At 37.1% G+C, this 18,353-nt stretch overlaps 1 protein-coding gene across 1 annotated transcript in view; it reads left to right on the forward strand.

Moving 5' to 3' along the window:
• The window catches only part of waca (WW domain containing adaptor with coiled-coil a), a 36,221-nt gene that overhangs the window by 13,522 nt on the left and 4,346 nt on the right, over window positions 1-18,353 (forward strand). The window contains 5 exon segments of the mRNA XM_042767604.1: window positions 9,781-10,032; window positions 11,466-11,588; window positions 14,812-14,960; window positions 15,036-15,151; window positions 16,572-16,812. Of these exon segments, the coding sequence (XP_042623538.1) occupies window positions 9,781-10,032; window positions 11,466-11,588; window positions 14,812-14,960; window positions 15,036-15,151; window positions 16,572-16,812 (881 nt within the window).

Here is an 18,353-nt window from a genome sequence, read left to right on the forward strand (position 1 = left end):
ATGTCACTTGGTTTGTTTCTAAGTGTTTTGCAATTGCTGAGTTATTATTGACATAAAATTTTTTTTTTTTTTTTTTTTTTTTTTTTTTTTTTTTTTTTTTTTTTTTTTTTTTACTGACACAGCCGTTTTTCACAGATGATTACAGATTGGTTTTGTATTTATAGAATGACAACATTTAGAGCTTTTGCAATATTTTTATGTCTCAAACGTCTGCTTATCCACACCACCCACATAAGCAGTGTTGGGGTCTGTTTGTCCATGCTGGTAGGAGGCAGTAGCAAGTCTTTGCCTTATGCAGCATGACGTGTTAATGCTCTTTAAACATTCCTGTGCTGCATGCTGCTATTTTTCTTCATTTATTTTCCAGTCTTCACAGCAGTTTACTTCTGTTAGTATAGTTTTCAATGCTTGGCTATATCAGAGCAGTCGAAGGGTAGTAGATGCTAAGCAGCAGGTTTAATTTGATGTGCTCTAAGGGTATTTTTGGGGCCTGGAGAGTTGGAAGTTTTGTCATGCCTGACATTTGTGCTTTTTTCAGTTTTCTATAAATATCTAAATGGCTAAAAGTCTAATCTCACTGTAATCAGCACAAAACTAGGCTATAATAATATGTGAGCAGCATGTATGTACATGATTGTGTTTTTGAGAAAAAAAATGTTATGCGTGGTTAGTGAAAAACTAAAAAATGTTAAATCACTTGAAAAAAGGCAATAAAACACATACAGAAAATTGGTTCCCAGGAATTTTGAGAACTGGAGCTTGTAGCCTAGAATTTTTTTTTTTCTAAATGACGTGAAAATCATCTTGTTTACTCACTTACAGAAAACAATATATTGATTTAAATTTTCTAAGACACTTTTTGTTGGTAAAAGTCATATGCGAGTAGGCGTCAACTATCATTGAATTCACACCTGAGAAGACAAAGGCCTGCATAATGAGCTGCATAATGAGCCATTCAGTCAGCTGTGTCACTGAGAGGGATGAGTTACAAGAAAGAATGTGAGGACACAAAATAAATGTATATATTTTTATGTTTGTAGTTTATTAGAATATATTTAATTATCCCACAACATAATTTAATATTCACTTGTGAGTGCAGTTTTGAGGAAAAACAGTTTATTAGGAAAAATCAAAGCTGACTTTCAAACTGAATTTTTTGCATCATTACTCCAGTCACACAATCCTTCAGAAATCCTTTTAACAATCTTATTTTTCTACAAAAAAAAAAAACATTTATTGTTATTATTATCATCATCATTATTATTATTATTATTATTATTATTATTATTATTATTATTAATGTTGAAAAGACGCTGAGAATATTTTTTTTTTAGGTATTTTAGGGGGGATAAATTGAAAGAAACAGCAATGATTGTTTACATTTGTTACAGTTACATTTATTGTTACATTTATATTATTTACATCAAGCTTTTGAATGGTATAGTAGTGTATATTGTTATTGAAACTTCATAATATTTCACTTGATTATACATTTAGTCAGGCATTATAGTTTTGGAAAAAGTCTTTGGAAAAAGTCTAACTAGTAAAATGTTTACACGTTATGTGAAAACTAGTACAAGTATATAAATAAATAAAAAGAGACTTACTCATGAACTCTGCTGAATAAAGTGCTTCATTCTTTTTTCTGAGGAAATCCAAATCTCAAATCCTCAACCACATCACATCTTTTTAGGGGTGAATTATGTCTTATTCCTCTCATCGCGAAGCAAACAGTAAAAATAATAAAAACTTGAAGAAACAGTCTCGCTGCGTTGTCTTCTGTTGTGTGTGGCGTATTCAAAAGCCCGCGCGCTTCAGTGAAACATTTGAATCTCAAAAAGCGCGCTCGGCGCGGCGGGGGCGTGGTCGCATTAGAAGATAATGAAGGAAGACGTGAAAAACGGACATCGTGTTGTATCATATGGATTACTTTATCACAGAATATTTGTTTTCGGCAGCACTTGTTTAGTTTAAAAGTAGACATGTCAGGCTTTCTATAGATATCTCTCTCATGTCTCTTCATTGAGTATTCACTGAGTTACAGTTCATTTTAATGACGCATTTGTATCTGAAGATCAGCGCAGACAAAGGCTGCAGACAGCACTCCTTGTTTGTTATCTTTATTTTATAAGTGCACAAAGTTTTGTTGTTATTATGTCTGTATACAAAAAAAAAGTAGACCCTTTACAGATTCGATTGATGTATTGCACTTATCTGTACGATCAAAACTGGAAAGTGTAATTAAGTTCTTTTCGGGGTTATCAGGAGAAAATACCCCAAAACGCGTATACGCGTTAATCGACTCCAGAGGGTTATGGTAAGAATAAGGTATTAAGGGACAGGGCTCCCACTGCCATGGGAGATTTTAGATTATTTTTGAGTTTTTAGTAAGTTTTAAGTTCCTTGGCTTGAGTCATGGAAATTTCTATGAGTAATACGCTTCTGTTGGTAGGCTTTGTTCTGAAGTATTTCATCAACTAGATATCACTATTGGGGTAGAGTAAAAGTGGCTTCCAAGCCAAAATGTATGATTTTGTGTGACTCATGGAGTCTTTTCAGCCAAACCAGAACACAAATTGGTGGAAATGATTGATTAGTGAATTGTTTGAATGGTTTTTAAAAGTCATTATCCAATAATCACAAATGACTGGAAAGCAATTAATTTGTCAAAGTGTGGGAAGCCTGAAGGCAGTTTCTCTTTTTGTTGGTCTACTGTCTGGAATTGTAATCATTTAACGTTTAATGCACACAGGATCGTGAATGTGGAAAAGTGCTTTAAAGGTGCTGTATGTAAGATTTTGACTCTACTAAAGTATAAGAACGCCATTATATGTTTGCAGATATTTACGAAACATGCTAAGTTAACACTTGTTTATCTCAAAAACGATGGTACAGTCAGTTATTCTCCTTTGAAAATGTGCGTTCCAGGCCAGAATGTCAATCTTTGTTTTGGTTTGTGAAACCCACCCACTGCCAGTTTACCCTATTGTATTTCGGCACCCCGGGTTGCCAGTTGGTGGAAAACAGTGTATTTCATTTCATTAATCAAGTGCGCTTGTTTCTGTTTGTGTCATCAAGTCTGAGGTCAAGTCTGAGGAGGAGGGGCCGGGTGAAAAAATACCCCTCTCCAATATTTTTCAATTTTCAATATGCTCTGGCCAGATTGTCAGAATTGGCCAAAAAAATTATTTAATGAGAAGAGAATGTCTCTTGTCTCTGTAAAAACCAACAGCCATGTTAAAAAATAGGGCGGTTGTTTCTCTAATTAAAATATTTAAATATATTATACACAATATTATCATGCTAGTTTATTTAATTATTTACTTGCGTAGTTTCACAGCCGGAGTGTGAACAAACTCCAGGGTATGGCTAAAAGCAGCCTAATGTTACTGTAATCTAACTACACACTATATCTTTTTAGTCAAGTATCATACGGATGTCATGTTATTGTTATCGTGTTAAATACAAATTCAGTTATAATAAAATTAAGTTACTAATTATAATGCTTACATTTCCTCAGTTATTAGACAGCAGCTACAGAAAACGAACAAAGAAAATTTACATTATCAAAGGACTTTAGTCAAGCATGAGTTTATGCTGAGGGTGTGCGATATGACGATTTTTGATCATTGACGATAAAAATGTCTTCACTATCTGCTTTTGGAGAAATATCGTAGTATTGTGCTATAGCGCACATTCTATCAGCTGCAGTTCTGGCGTTTCCGTCTCAATATACTGTATAATGTGACATACATTCCCATCAGTGTTAACTCAGAGGTAGAGTTACTCGCACAGGACACTGCACTTATTCATAATCACAAAAGTATAGTATTTGCTTTAAAACCTTGCTGGTTAAACATTTCATATGCGTGCTGTTCTGATGTGCGTACACCTGAAGCGCGCACACTAAAAGCCTGTCAAATAGCTCCTAATTACTGAACTAAGTTATGTATCGCATCTGATTGCGCTAATACAGTCAAAAACACACAGGGTTTACATATAAACACAGTTGCTTATGTCTAAAGTGAAAGTAAACAATTGCGAGAAAAACAGATGCGTGCCTGTATATAAGATGCATGCAGCTCTTAAAGGGACAGTACTAAACATGCTGCAGTCATTAAAGTCATTATAATTCTGTCATTATTTTCTCACATGCTGTCCCAAACCCTATATTAATTTATTTCTTGTTCTAAACACAAAATAAGATATTTGGAGTAACCAAACAGTAGCTGATCCCCATTGAATTTTAATAATATAACGTTCAACAGAAAAAAGAAACCCATTCAGGTTTAAAACAACCTGAGAGTGAGTAAATTATGGAATATAAAAATCAAACACTTTGACAGAATTGACAGACAGATGACAGAATTTTCATTTTTGGGTGAACTATTCTTTTAATTTTAATAAAACAAAACACAAAGAGAAAAATCACTGCTCTTGACTGAAGAACTTTAATGCAGTTGCTTTCGTTAGAATCAGTGTGCAATTGATGTATATAGTGTTTTGCATTTTATATTTAATTCAGTACTGCTAAATACACCTACTGTACCTGAAAAATAAAGCTGTTTGTTTTATTCGTATTGTTTATTTGTAATGTGTGTGTGTGTGTGTGTGTGTGTGTATATTTTTTTTTGCCATATTGCCCACCCCTAGTTTAACTAAAAAAAAAAACAATCCCGTTATAATCAGTGAAGCTATCTACACTGTATGATGAATAAATCTTTCATACTTCGCACATACATCTGTACTTTGTTGTTTATGATGAGAAAACTTGCGAGAGAGCAGAATTCAGTCAGTGAGTGCCGCACTGAACAACAAAACTCAGGTGTTTCAGCGATGCCACATCTGAATGCTTCTGATTGGCCATTGCATTCATAAAGTGTTTTGGAAAAAGAAATATGATGGAGCAAATAAGCCCTAATGTTAATTCGATAATAATACTCTGGACTCTAGACTAACTTTTTACACTGGTGCGCCTAACTTTTTTCTTAGGTGCACCAGCACAAAAGTTAGATGCACCCAAATTTTCGACCGCATCACATTTAACACCGCAGTTTTACAAGTTCGCTTTTTTTTTTTAAATCGCTGTCCATATAGGCAATATTGACTTATAAATGATTAACCAACAATCTGGTCAATGTAAAGTTCTTTATTTAAAGCACAATTCTACAAGAAAGGTAAATTACTGAAAAAGTGTTGGTGCTTAAAGTGCTTCACTGAGCTGAAATTTAAACTTCAAACAATTCAAGATAAATGAAATAAAAAGAAAATCTAAATTTTGTGTTTTAAGGGCTTCAAACTGAACATCTCATGGCTCAATGTCTTATGGACTATCCTCCATTGCAGTCACATGCCCCTCGGATGGCCAACTCCTGTAGTTTGGCCTTCTTGATCTTTGGTCTTGGCTAAACCAGCTGGCCACATGCTCTCTAGCATCAAAATCTTCCAGACTTGGCCCCTCTACACTGATTCTTATCAGATCTTTCACTGTGTCTGAATGAAGGGATGCTTTAGTGTCTGATTTGAACAGCTAAACAGTCCCTAAACAGCTTATACTACGGTCTCAGCTATTGCAATAGTTCAGTTTTGTAAGTAATAGCAAAGTGATTATATTTAGTTTCGTTTTTTCACGGTCTCGTGTTGTTTCCACCAGCGCGCACTATTTGATGGATGTCTAAAATATAAAAGTAAGGAGAAGTCTAAAACAGGCGGGAGGCCCGGCGTGCGTCCGAACTATGACGTGAAAATTATCCCGAAGCTTGGCTCGAGGGGTGTAAAAAAAGTTGGGCTCCATTGGGTTTGGGATGAAATGCAGGGTTCTAGTGTCTGTTGTTGAACCACAGGGAGACTTTCAGAGTCGCGGAGACTAGGGATGCACCGGTTGACCGGGCATAAATCGGAACCGGACGGTTTTTGCTTAAAATACGCGATCGGCAATCGGCCGGTTTTTGGTCTTTTTTCGGCCGATTTTTCCGGAAGTGCGCCCGCGTGTACAGACTGCATTATAATCATTCCCTATCATGTCATTTGTGTGGAAGTATTTTGAAATCTGTGTGCAGGACACGGGCAGCCGTTCAGCACTGGAAGTGCAGAGTTACATGTCTGGGGCAGATAGCAGGAAGTGAACAGCCGCTGATGTACTGGCGCACAAATAAGAGCCCCTTTCCTGTGCTCGCTGAAGCTGCACGAGCGTACTGTACCTGTCCGCGCCCTACACAAGCGGAGACAGTGCAGGGATGTTCAGCTCAACTTCTCGCGTGTTGGATGAGAAACGAAACGGACTAAACTGTGACAAAACTGAAATGCATTTTTTTTTTTTTTTTTTTTTTTTTGGAAAGTAGAACTTGCATACACGTTTGAAAAGCCAGAAGTAAACATCAGTTCTGTATAAGATGATTTTTTTTTTTTTTTACCTTAAAATTACATTGACTTAATTTGATTTAAAATTCACCTGCTATAGCACACTGAATAAAGGTTTTTAATTGTTTCATTTATAATTTTTTAGTTTTTTGGTTTAATTATTTATTTTTTTTATTTTTTTAAATTAAGCCAAGTTTTTTTTATTTTCCAGTAAAAAAAAATACAGATGTGAATCATTACCCTATTTTTTTTTATTTTTATTTTTATTTAATTGGACGAATGAAACACTTTGCATCTTAGTTTTATTTGCACCAACATGATTTTAACATTTTGGAATAATTAATTTATATAGCATGCTTTTTTTTATTTTGTATGGTTGGTGAATTGTTTGTTTATTAACCAAATTTAAAAACTAAAACATACTGAATGCTGATTAAGAAACATCTTCTTGAATGTGTGTTGATTGTGTTGTCTCCTTTAATTTCACATGGTTACAGTTAATCTTTTCATTTAAGGCCAGTTCTATGTAGTTTCAACCCAATTCAAAAACAAAAGCCAAATGCTGATGTCTGTACCATCTATGTTTGTATTGAATGTAGGCTACTTACTGTGCAGTCACTGTCGTTAATTTCAGATGGTTACGCTTATTGTTTTCAATAGCCAAAAGCCAGTTTGGCCTATTAAATACCAAATAAACATATTGTTTATGTATTTTCCTCCTTTCTTGTTTGTTGCTTAAAGAAAAAAAAAAAGGGTATCGGAATGTGCCAGTTTGCTTGTAAAAAATCGGTATCGGAATCGGCCATGAAAAATCATGATCGGTGCATCCCTAGCGGAGACCTTTTTTCCCCCTCAAACGGCTCTGATTTTTTTTTTGTCGCACCATTGAGATATTAGGTCGCATGTGTATCCAAATTGGTCGCACTCTAGAGCCCTGATACTAGCATTATTATGATGATGATGATGATAAAAAGATGATATGGGGAAGTTAGTTAGTGGCCTAATGGTTAGAGATTTGGACTCATAATCCAAAGGTTGCGAGTTCGAGTCTCAGACCGGCAGGAATTGTAGGTGGGGGGAGTGAATGTCCAGTGCTCTCTCCCACCTTCAATAACACGACTGAGATGAGACCCTTGAGCAAGGCACCGAACCACCAACTGCTCCCCAGGCGCCGTAGCATTGGCTGCCCACTGCTCCGGGTGTGTGTTCATGGTTTTTTTTTTTTGTGTGTTGTTTGTGTGTGTTTTGGTTGGGTTAAATGCAGAGCACGAATTCCGAGTATGGGTCACCATACTTGGCTGTATGTCACGTGACTTTCACTTTCATGATAATGAAAAATTATTATAATCGTCTTGATATCGTCAAAGGCATCAGCAACGGGCGATATCTCCAAATCGTCGATACACAATACTGTCGTCTACTGGCACAACCCTACATTACACATCACAGAACAAATAGGCAGATTTGCAGAGATGAGCCTGTAATGGCCTGATTTTTATTCCTTTAAGAACAAAGCATGCTGTGTTTTCATGATGAGGAACGGTGCGCTCAATCTCTTAATTGTTTTCTAGCAGCTTAGGGCACTTGTTCTGAGGGCACCCGTTAAGAAATGTTCAGTAGCATCTTGCCACGTTGCCAGCCTTGGGATTTGTGGGCTATTTTTAGATCCTGACGTGTGCACCAGCTATTAAACGATGAAAATTCATAGTTTACCTGCTCCATTTGTACACTTGTTTTTTCACTAGGTGCTTAAGTGAAGCTCTGCTTATATTGAATGCATGTTATATGAACATGCTCTCATTTCCAGTTTTTGAACAGCCTCTATAAGATCTTTTTGAGACTTTTCAGGTGACATCTTGGTTGTAGATGATTTGGGTGTCCTTGGGCAAAACCTGAAATAGCCACTAAGACACTTTCAATAAGCTGGTTGACAATATGATGTGTTCAGGGTTGAATTTTGTGTATCTGCTTGCTGTCAAATTGTCATTTTGTGTGCACCACAGTCTAAAGGGGCATTCACACCAAGATTGATAACTATGACTATAAAATTTTAATTATTGTTCTAATTCCATAAGAATATGGATGTCCACACAACAACTATAATAATGACATAGAAGAACAATATCATTGGAATCACTTTGAGAATTATTTATCCAACATATAAATTATAAAAATGTAAGCAGCCTATCAAAATTTACCAGGCTTTTAAGAGCTTGTACACATTGAAGTGGTAGGTAGTGTTACTCCAGTGCACGCAAGCAATAAACAGAAGTTTATTGTGTGATGGTGTAGACACTAGGGTTGCAACAACTAATCGATAAAATCGCTATTAATTGATAATGAAAATAATCGACAACGAATGTCATTATCGATTAGTTGCGTCTGCCCAGTCATGTTCAGTTACAGCAGTGAATAACGCATTTCTATGGACGAAATGCATCTAAAAATAGCAGATGAATCATAGTGAACTGTTGTGGGAAATATGCGTGATCTAAGCTGCCCGAAACATGAGAATGCTTTATTTTAAACTTCAAGCTAATGCATTAGTGTAATATTTAACACTGCTCATTCTGTCAGGCACTTTGACAGATGCGTGTGGTGTTCAATGTGTGAGATATGCTTCCCCAGCACATAAACTGCATTTTACGGTAATATCTTTTTCTATAAATGTTACATATTCACGTTAATGTTTTTTTTTGTTCGTCCTGACAGTCTGCATTAAACTTCAGACTTCACTGAACGAGTGCTGGTGCGCTCATGCGTGTCAAACAGACAGAATGCAGTAAAGAGGGAGAAAATTAATATTCAGTGCAATATTTTACATTTTCTGTATATAAATTTGTTATTGGACATTTAAACAACACTGAGTTTGTTTTTCTTTACGGTCTTCATCATTATGATTTCTATTTTTAATATGGGGAATGAATTAAATTGCCCTTTGTCCATTTAAACTGTGCTTTATAACTCTTTTACACATAATGTATAGCACAGTGATATTCACCATACAGTATGTTTCATACAGTATGATTGTTTGAGGGACAGCAGTGGGTAGGATGTGTAAAGTGTGTTTTGTCAATTAAAAAAAAAGAGGAAATTTTTAAAAAAAAAAATTTAATCAGATTAATCAATTATTCGGAAAAACAATAGCCAACTGATTGATTATCAAAATAATTGCTAGTTGCAGCGCTAGTAGACATAGACACTAGTGTTATGGAACCAAAATTTCAGTAGTTGGTAACAATATCATTAAAATTACGTACGATACGTTTAACACCATTAATGGGTGCTAATATAGTTGTCCTTATAGTTATAAATCTTGTTGTGAACGAGCCTTCATTTGAAAGTTTTTAGGGCTTTTCTCCAATAATGTCACTAAACATCATTTAACCTCTATAAAATTTTTCTTTCACCCCTAAATAGAGCCTTCAATTGCCACAGAGAAGCCTTCCTCACTCACACCATCCTCTTCCTCTGCTGCTGTGTCTGGCTTAAGCGTGGCCAACTCAGCCAGTGGCGCCTCTGGCTCTACAGTCCCAGTTTCTCCAGTGATGCAGTCGCCGGCTCCGCCCACTCTTCTCCAAGACCCTTCCCTGTTACGTCAGCTCCTCCCTGCTCTGCAAACGGCCCTGCAGCTTAACAACGCCAGTGTAGACATGGCCAAGATCAATGAAGGTAAGTGTACTGAATCTGAGCGAATGGGGATGATCGTGAACCGCTGAAGTAAAGCATTACAGGGATAGTCCCACTTGAGGAACCCAAGGTTAAAACCTTGCTTACAATACTGCGGTGATGGCGGTTACCCCCTTTGAAATTTACTACACCTCTATAACTTCAGTGTGGTTAGCAAGCATAAATTTTACAGCTATATTCTAGTTGTGTTTCTTGTACCACTCAAGCGGCTATGTAATTGCTTGTTATATACTTGTGCATGCTGGGCTTGCATCAGCTTTTCCTCTCTTAACTTCACATCTCAGGGATGAATCATAGCTTTGCTGCTTCCTGAACATGGCCTATATGAATTGCCATTTGTGAGCGTGTCATTGCTTCTCACTTTCCATCATTGGCTGCATTTGCAAATTATGATGGACAATTACATGGAGTTTGGCAAGTCTGGTCTCCCACCACTGCATATGACAGATGTGTCTAAACACTGAAATGTAAAAGTTGGCATGATCCAGTGGCAGGGCTGCTGCATCATTCTTCAAATGCATGAATATTGGATTTTAACTAGTTGCTGGGAACATTTCCTATGGTTCAAGCTGTGGTAAAGAGCTTTGCTCGAATGTGTTTGGGTTTGTTGAGCGGCAAATCAGCATATTAAAATGATTACTGAAGAATTGTATGACACTGAAGACTGGAGTAATGGCCTTTATTTAAAATTAAGGTTTAATTTTACATTACAAATAGAGAAGTTCTTTTGAATTATAGCAATATTTCATAAGTTTTGCTATAATTTGATCTAAAAAAAAGCAGTCTTGGTGAGTATAAAAGTATAAAAGACTTCTTAAAAACATCCAAAAAAGAACTTGCTGTTCCAAAACTTTGAATGGTAGTATAGATGTCTTAAGGTTGTTGCTATGAAGTATTTAAGTAAATTTTGCCTCAGATCTTCATATTTTTCCAAGTAATCTTAAAGAAACAGTCTGTAGAGGAGTAATCTGTTATTTAGATGCAGTATTTTGACAGGTAGTTGGGATGTGCTAGTCTGTACATTATCTGAACAAGTTGTCGACTAATTGGTTTTAAAGAAGCCCTGTTTAATTAGACTAATTTCAGCCCCAGTCAGATGCAATTCTATTGGGATGTAACTTAAGTATGTTGGTGGAGTCACCTGTTTGATCATGGCTTTAACTTTAAAGGGGAAGAATCTGGACTCAAATTTTCAGAGCCTTGCAGATTCTCTAACTGCTCGCTAATGAATAAAAAGACAAGCACCTAATGTGATCTAAGCATTTAGTAAACAAGTGGTTTTTCCTGCAGACACATTTTATTAATCTGAATTATTTCAGTGTTTGGTTTTTTGTTTACATCTTTTTGACTGCTTCTTGTCTTCACCTTTTGTTCTTGCTTTCTTGCTTCATTCTGTATGTTCTGTGTCTCTGTAGTTCTCACGGCTGCAGTAACTCAGGCTTCGCTGCAGTCCATGCTCCATAAGATCCTGACTGCTGGTCCGTCTGCCTTCAACATCACAACTCTGCTCTCCCAGGCTACTCAACTGTCCAGCCAAGGTACATACACACACTCTGCTGTCTCTCTCATACTACCTCTTATTCTCAAAGCTGCTGGTTTTTTATTTTTTGTTTTTTTTATTTGTGCTACAGTGCCATCCAAATTAAATGTCTTTGACACATGTGGTTTTAAGGTTGGCTCTGTTTTGTGACCTGATCTTGAACTTTATAACTTGAGCTCATGGGTTTGATTTGTTTTTGGTGTGAGATTGTGTTGCTTGTGTTGCCGACTCATGTCAGCTGTGGGGTTCTGAGTCAGCTTCCTTGAGTTAGCAGATGGAGTTGGTAGCTTAGCAAGGATCGCACACACAGGCTTGGCTGCTGCTGTCTGAGCAGATAATGGTGAGCCATGTGGGCCTCAAAGCTACTTGTGTTAAAACCAGAAATCATTTTTATGTATGGATTTGTCATGCAGCATCTTCTAAATTACATGTTGAATTGCATGTTCATAATAAGGATATATTATCATAACTAATAGATTTTATGTAAATACTTCTTGACAAATTTCTGTGTATTTGACCTTTCAAGTGCAGTAATCCTTTAAAGAGAACTCAATTTGGTTCTGTGCACATGTGCATTTTTTTTTTTTTTTACATTTATTTACTTTTGAATATCCATCCAGTGTTTCCCACATGATTTTTGTGAGACTGGTGGATCTCAGCCTGAGAACTAAGAATAAATTGTACAATTTAAAGTTAAATGCAGAGTAAAATCGGAAACTCCTCCAACCCCTTTTCAGTAACTAAATTGCGAAAAAAAAAAAAAAAAAAAAATTCTGCATTGATTTGTACCTGGACATTAAAGTGGACTCTAACCTCTTTAGTTGTGATAGTTTCTCAGTCCAAATTACAAATGAAGTGGGATCAGACGTATTCTACAGTCGTGGCCAAAAGTTTTGAGAATTACATAAATATTAGTTTTCAAAAAGTTTGCTGCTAAACTGCTTTTAGATCTTTGTTTCAGTTGTTTCTGTGATGTACTGAAATATAATTACAAGCACTTCATACGTTTCAAAGGCTTTTATCGACAATTACATGACATTTATGCAGAGAGTCAGTATTTGCAGTGTTGGCCCTTCTTTTTCAGGACCTCTGCAATTCGACTGGGCATGCTCTCAATCAACTTCTGGGCCAAATCCTGACTGATAGCAACCCATTATTTCATAATAACTTCTTGGAGTTTGTCAGAATTAGTGGGTTTTTTCTTTGTCCACCCGCCTCTTGAGAATTGACCACAAGTTCTCAATGGGATTAAGATCTGGGGAGTTTCCAGGCCATGGACCCAAAATTTCAACATTCTGGTCCCCGAGCCACTTAGTTATCACTTTTGCCTTATGGCACGGTGCTGGAAAATGCATTATTCTTCACCAAACTGTTGTTGGGTTGTTGGAAGAAGTTGCTGTTGGACCATTCTTTATTCATGGCTGTGTTTTTGGGCAGAATTGTGAGTGAGCCCACTCCCTTGGATGAGAAGCAACCCCACACATGAATGGTGTCAGGATGCTTTACTGTTGGCATGACACAGGACTGATGGTAGCGCTCACCTTTTCTTCTCCGGACAAGCCTTTTTCCAGATGCCCCAAACAATCGGAAAGGGGCTTCATCGGAGAATATGACTTTGCCCCCAGTCCTCAGCAGTACCTTCACTATACTTTCTGCAGAAGATCAATCTGTCCCTGATGTTTTTTTTGGAGAGAAGTGGCTTCTTTGCTGCCCTTCTTGACACCAGGCCATCTTCCAAAAGTCTTCGCCTCACTGTGCGTGCAGATGCGCTCACACCTGCCTGCTGCCATTCCTGAGTAAGCTCTGCACTGGTGGCACTCCGATCCTGCAGCTGAATCCTCTTTAGGAGACGATCCTGGCGCTTGCTGGACTTTCTTGGATGCCCTGAAGCCTTCTTTACAAGAATTGAACCTCTTTCCTTGAAGTTCTTGGTGAACCTATAAATTGTTGATTTAGGTGCAATCTTAGTAGCCACAATATCCTTGCCTGTGAAGCCATTTTTATGCAACGCAATGATGGCTGCACGCGTTTCTTTGCAGGTCACCATGGTTAACAATGGAAGAACAATGATTTCAAGCATCACCCTCCTTTTAACATGTCAAGTCTGCCATTCTAACTCAATCAGCCTGACATAATGATCTCCAGCCTTGTGCTCATCAACATTCTCACCTGAGTTAACAAGATGATTACTGAAATGATCTCAGCAGGTCCTTTAATGACAGCAATGAAATGCAGTGGAAAGGTTTTTTTGGGATTAAGTTAATTTTCATGGCAAAGAAGGACTATGCAGTTCATCTGATCACTCTTCATAACATTCTGGAGTATATGCAAATTGCTATTATAAAAACTTAAGCAGCAACTTTTCCAATTTCCAATATTTATGTAATTCTCAAAACATTTGGCCACGACTGTACTGTGAGTTTTCAGATGATCCAAATGTAGTCTTTGGATAAAATTGTTTTATAAACTAGGAGACAATATCTCTGTGCTTTGATCAGGAAGTTGGTGTTTCTTTAGTCTTGTATAGCAGAAATATATTGTTAAAAAATAATCAACAACTTTTCTTACTGATGCACTTGAAAATGATGTGCACACAAAATAATTCAGGTACTCATTTTGGAAAAATCTATCTAGTTCACACTACTATTCATCTCTATAATGAATTTAAATGGAATCTTTTCATTGCTAGAACATCAGGGTTTAAAAAAAAAATAACTCAGTGCTTACATAGAAACCAATTTCAAAAGTAGACTAATGCATCACAAAAACAAACAAAATTGTTTTATATTTAGGTAAACAATAGGTCAAAGTGTTAATTGCCTCAGAGTGGGGCATTAAAAAACATTTTATTTGTTCTTCCAATAACGTGCCTAAAAGCACACACTATCTCATCTCGTCACCTATCCACAGTGCTGAACAGTGATAGGATTTTATATTTAGTTGTTTAACTGAAGTTGCAAAGGAAAGTCACTTTGTAGATTGAGTTCTAGTAGCCTATCTGTAGTATTAACGAACATTTGATCACTTAAACTCTCATCCCCAGTGTTATGTTGGTATTATTTTTTTATACTATTATACTATGTTATAGTTTTACAACATAAGCTAGATTTGAATCCGAGCCGTAACCGTGTTTGTTAACCATGTACATGCCTGTTGTGATTAGTTTAGACACTATCTCTTCACCTTATTTCTTTTTCCTCTCTCTCTGTCATGTGGAGTAGCCCAGCAGTCCAGCCAGTCTCCGATGTCTCTGACATCAGATGCTTCCTCTCCTCGTTCGTATGTGTCTCCTAGAATCAGCACGCCACAGACCAACACAGCCTCCCTCAAACCGCCCCTCAGCACCACGCCAGTCTCCTCACAGACAAAGGTATACTACTGTCAAATGAGATGACCGATGTCACAAACGAAAGTATGACTATCACTTTCTCCCTATCTTTCTCAGATGAACGCTTTGACAGTTAAGTCCAGTTCTCTCCCTCCACCGTCATCCCAGCAGTCCCTTCCCACAGACAAACATCACGACAACGGCACCTCTCCACGGACGCTGCAGAGACAGAGGTGACTTAATTTGGAAATTACCAAACGGACTCATCAAAACTTTATAAATTAAAAACTGTGCAAAATAAAGGTTTAATAAAGGCTTATGGGTAACGAACTGCCCACTGCATGCCTCAGCAGTCATATCTGTAGCTTAAAGTGGCTTGTTTTGCTGTGTTTGGCTGCCATCTTCTGGCTGTTTTTGATACTGCTGATTTTTATGTTTTAGGATCACATTAAAGAGCAGGTCATATGGTTTTTTAAAGTGTCCTAATATTATGTTGGAGTCCCCTACAACAGGTTTAAATGCATCTAAGGTCAGAAAACACTTAAATTTTCCCAGAATATACATTTATACATGGAGTCATTTGCCCATGATTTGGAAATTTGGTTCTGAGCGAAATGTCTGTAAACCCCTCCCTTCCATAAGCCTACTCTGCTCTGATTGGTCAGCTGGCCAAGCCTGTTGTGATTGGCACAAAGAGGAGCGCTTGAACAAGTTAGCAAAATGCGAAATACGGTTGAGCTAGTTTTGAGTAGCAATTGGGTGGGTTTTGTTGTGACAACCTGGCAACCCTACCATGCACCTTTTCATAAAACAATAATATAGTGCTCCAATCAGTTCTTAAAATAATGACATAAACATTTTGTTTAACACGTATGCAAACGAATTGTGCCCACAGCTAAAGTTTAGCTGCTAAACTGTAAACACTTAACAAAACAATAATGGTGGATATGAGCTAACGTGACTAACTGATGAAACAATATAGTTTGAAAACCAAAATATGTCTACTGTAATGTCTGAAGAACAACAGACAAAAGACGCTCCATGTCTTAACCTTATAACACAGAACAGCTGTATCACATGTGCACCAGCCTAACTAACTCGTCTCTCTCTACCGGGTCTTTTACTCTCTGCATTAACCCTATAGCTACATAAACAGCACTTTCACAATGATTATAAAGTCTGTGCGCTACACTACATTATTATTATTTGAAAGTAATTAGAACAATGTCAGTCTACATTAATCAACACATTCTTCGGAAATAGTGGCTTCACAGTGAATTATCAGAACTATTTCAGTAAAACATAATATCGTGCTTTACCTGGAAACCTAAATCTGCATTAGGTATACATCACATGTTAGCACCAAAAAAAAAGATATTTTGAGCACTCAATTGAAAATGTACACATAACGTAGGCTATCAATCGTACTTACAGGTTGTGGTTTGGAGACGCTTGTTGGTGCAAATAAAGAAGATTAGAGGCCAACGAAGATAAAAGGCAAGATTAGAGAAGCAGTCCTCGGAAACTCATATGACATGCTCTTTACATGAATTAATTTGTAAAGACCTGATGCAGACAGAGAAAGTTGTGTATAAAAAGTAGGTGTTTCTTAATCAGAAAGACACTGACCCATCTACTTTTTGTGATTTGCAGCAGTCAGAGAAGCCCATCTCCAGGTCCAAACCACATGGGCAGTAACAGCAGCAGTAATAATGGTGGTGGTGGTGGTCAAGGACCAGGTGTAGTCAGCGGAGCAATGCCTCCGGGTTCAGTATCTGCCGGCACAGCTCCATGCAGAGCAACATGTTCCATTACACCGACACTGGCCGCACACTTCAATGAGAACCTCATCAAACATGTGCAAGGGTGGCCCGCGGAGCACGTGGAAAAACAGGCAAGGAAGGATGAATGTTTGGGGGGTTTTTTGTGAATATTTCATACCTTTATTCAGCAAGTATGCAATAATTTGGACCAAAAGTGACGCAGACAGTTGATTTCTATTTCAATCGCTGCTGCTTTTTTTTTTTTTTTTTTTTTTCTACTTTCTATTAATCAAAATCTTGAAAAAAAAAATTTTTTTGATGAAAATATTAAGCAGCACAACTCTTTTTAACATTGATAAGAAGAAAAAATGTATTAGCTTTTTAACAAGCTAAAAATGTAGCTGTAGGCAGCAATACAGGGGCAAGTGCAGGAGCTGTCGTGCAGAGCAGGAAGAGCAAAAACATTTGAAATATAGGTGAGAATGAACTTCGAATGAACAGAAGTTCAAATGACAATGAACACAGCATGAATAAAAACATTTCTAGTACTGATCTGGGTAATAAAGTAATCAAACCGATACAACATTACACAGTTTAACTGAGAATCAATTCAAAATAATGAATTTGTACATAAATGCACTGCATGTCATATTTTATATTTTATGATGAGATCACTTTTGGAAAGGCACAATGCTTGCAACAGAAGCAACTTCTGCATCATTTCTTGCCACAGTACCTCTTGCAGTCTGGGCATGTGTCACGAGCTAGTCATGCATGTTCACCAGGCTGTTGAGGAGAGGATCAGTGTGAAAATTAGCTCACAAAAAAAAGTTCCTTAGTATGTAAACCAGATTAACATGCAAAGCTAACATAGCTTATGGTTAACTTGATAGCTTAAGAGCCATATTAGAGAGTATGGTAACTAGTTAGCCTGTTAGCTGACCCTCAGATCATGGTGTTGATGAAGGATACCAAGTTTTTTTTTTTTCTTTTCAATTGATCAAAGTTTGGCCGAGATGCAGACTGAACCAAACATCATAACTTTTGAACAAAGATGAATATCAGAATTCTTTTCAGTAATTTCTGTGCGGCTCAGTCCAAAGATCATCTCTGCCAATTTTCAGAATAACTGGACAAATTTCTGAAGAGTAGTGAAAAAAAAAGAGAACACTGTACTTTTCAAAATAGCCACTACTATAATGGCTTGAGTCTTAAAGTAAGCTGTTGAATGTGAATAAATTTAATCTGATTCCTCTCTTCATATTTACATTTTCTAAAACGAAGGGTTCAAGAGTTATAACCCTTTGAAATTTTGAACTGGTGGTGGCGCTATAGACCTGGTCCAGGAGAACCCAAAACTGGTCAGGGCGCGTATTTATCAAGTCTCTGAGAATTACTCTCAAGAACACTGCTAAGAATTGACTTAAGTGTAAAAAAAAATCTTGGCTCAAAGCTGCGCTTAAAAGTTAGTTATCAAGCATCTCATTGGTAATTTAAGTGTAGTGTAGGACTAAATCTTAAGTGTCAGTCTTAAAGGGTTAGTTCACCCAAATATTAAAATTATGTCATTAATGACTCACCCTCATGTCGTTCCAAACCCGTAAGACCTCCGTTCATCTTCGGAACACAGTTTAAGATATTTTAGATTTAGTCTGAGAGCTTTCAGTCCCTC

Source organism: Cyprinus carpio, chromosome A12 (genome assembly GCF_018340385.1).
Source record: "Cyprinus carpio isolate SPL01 chromosome A12, ASM1834038v1, whole genome shotgun sequence".
Classification (NCBI taxonomy): Eukaryota; Metazoa; Chordata; class Actinopteri; order Cypriniformes; family Cyprinidae; genus Cyprinus; species Cyprinus carpio.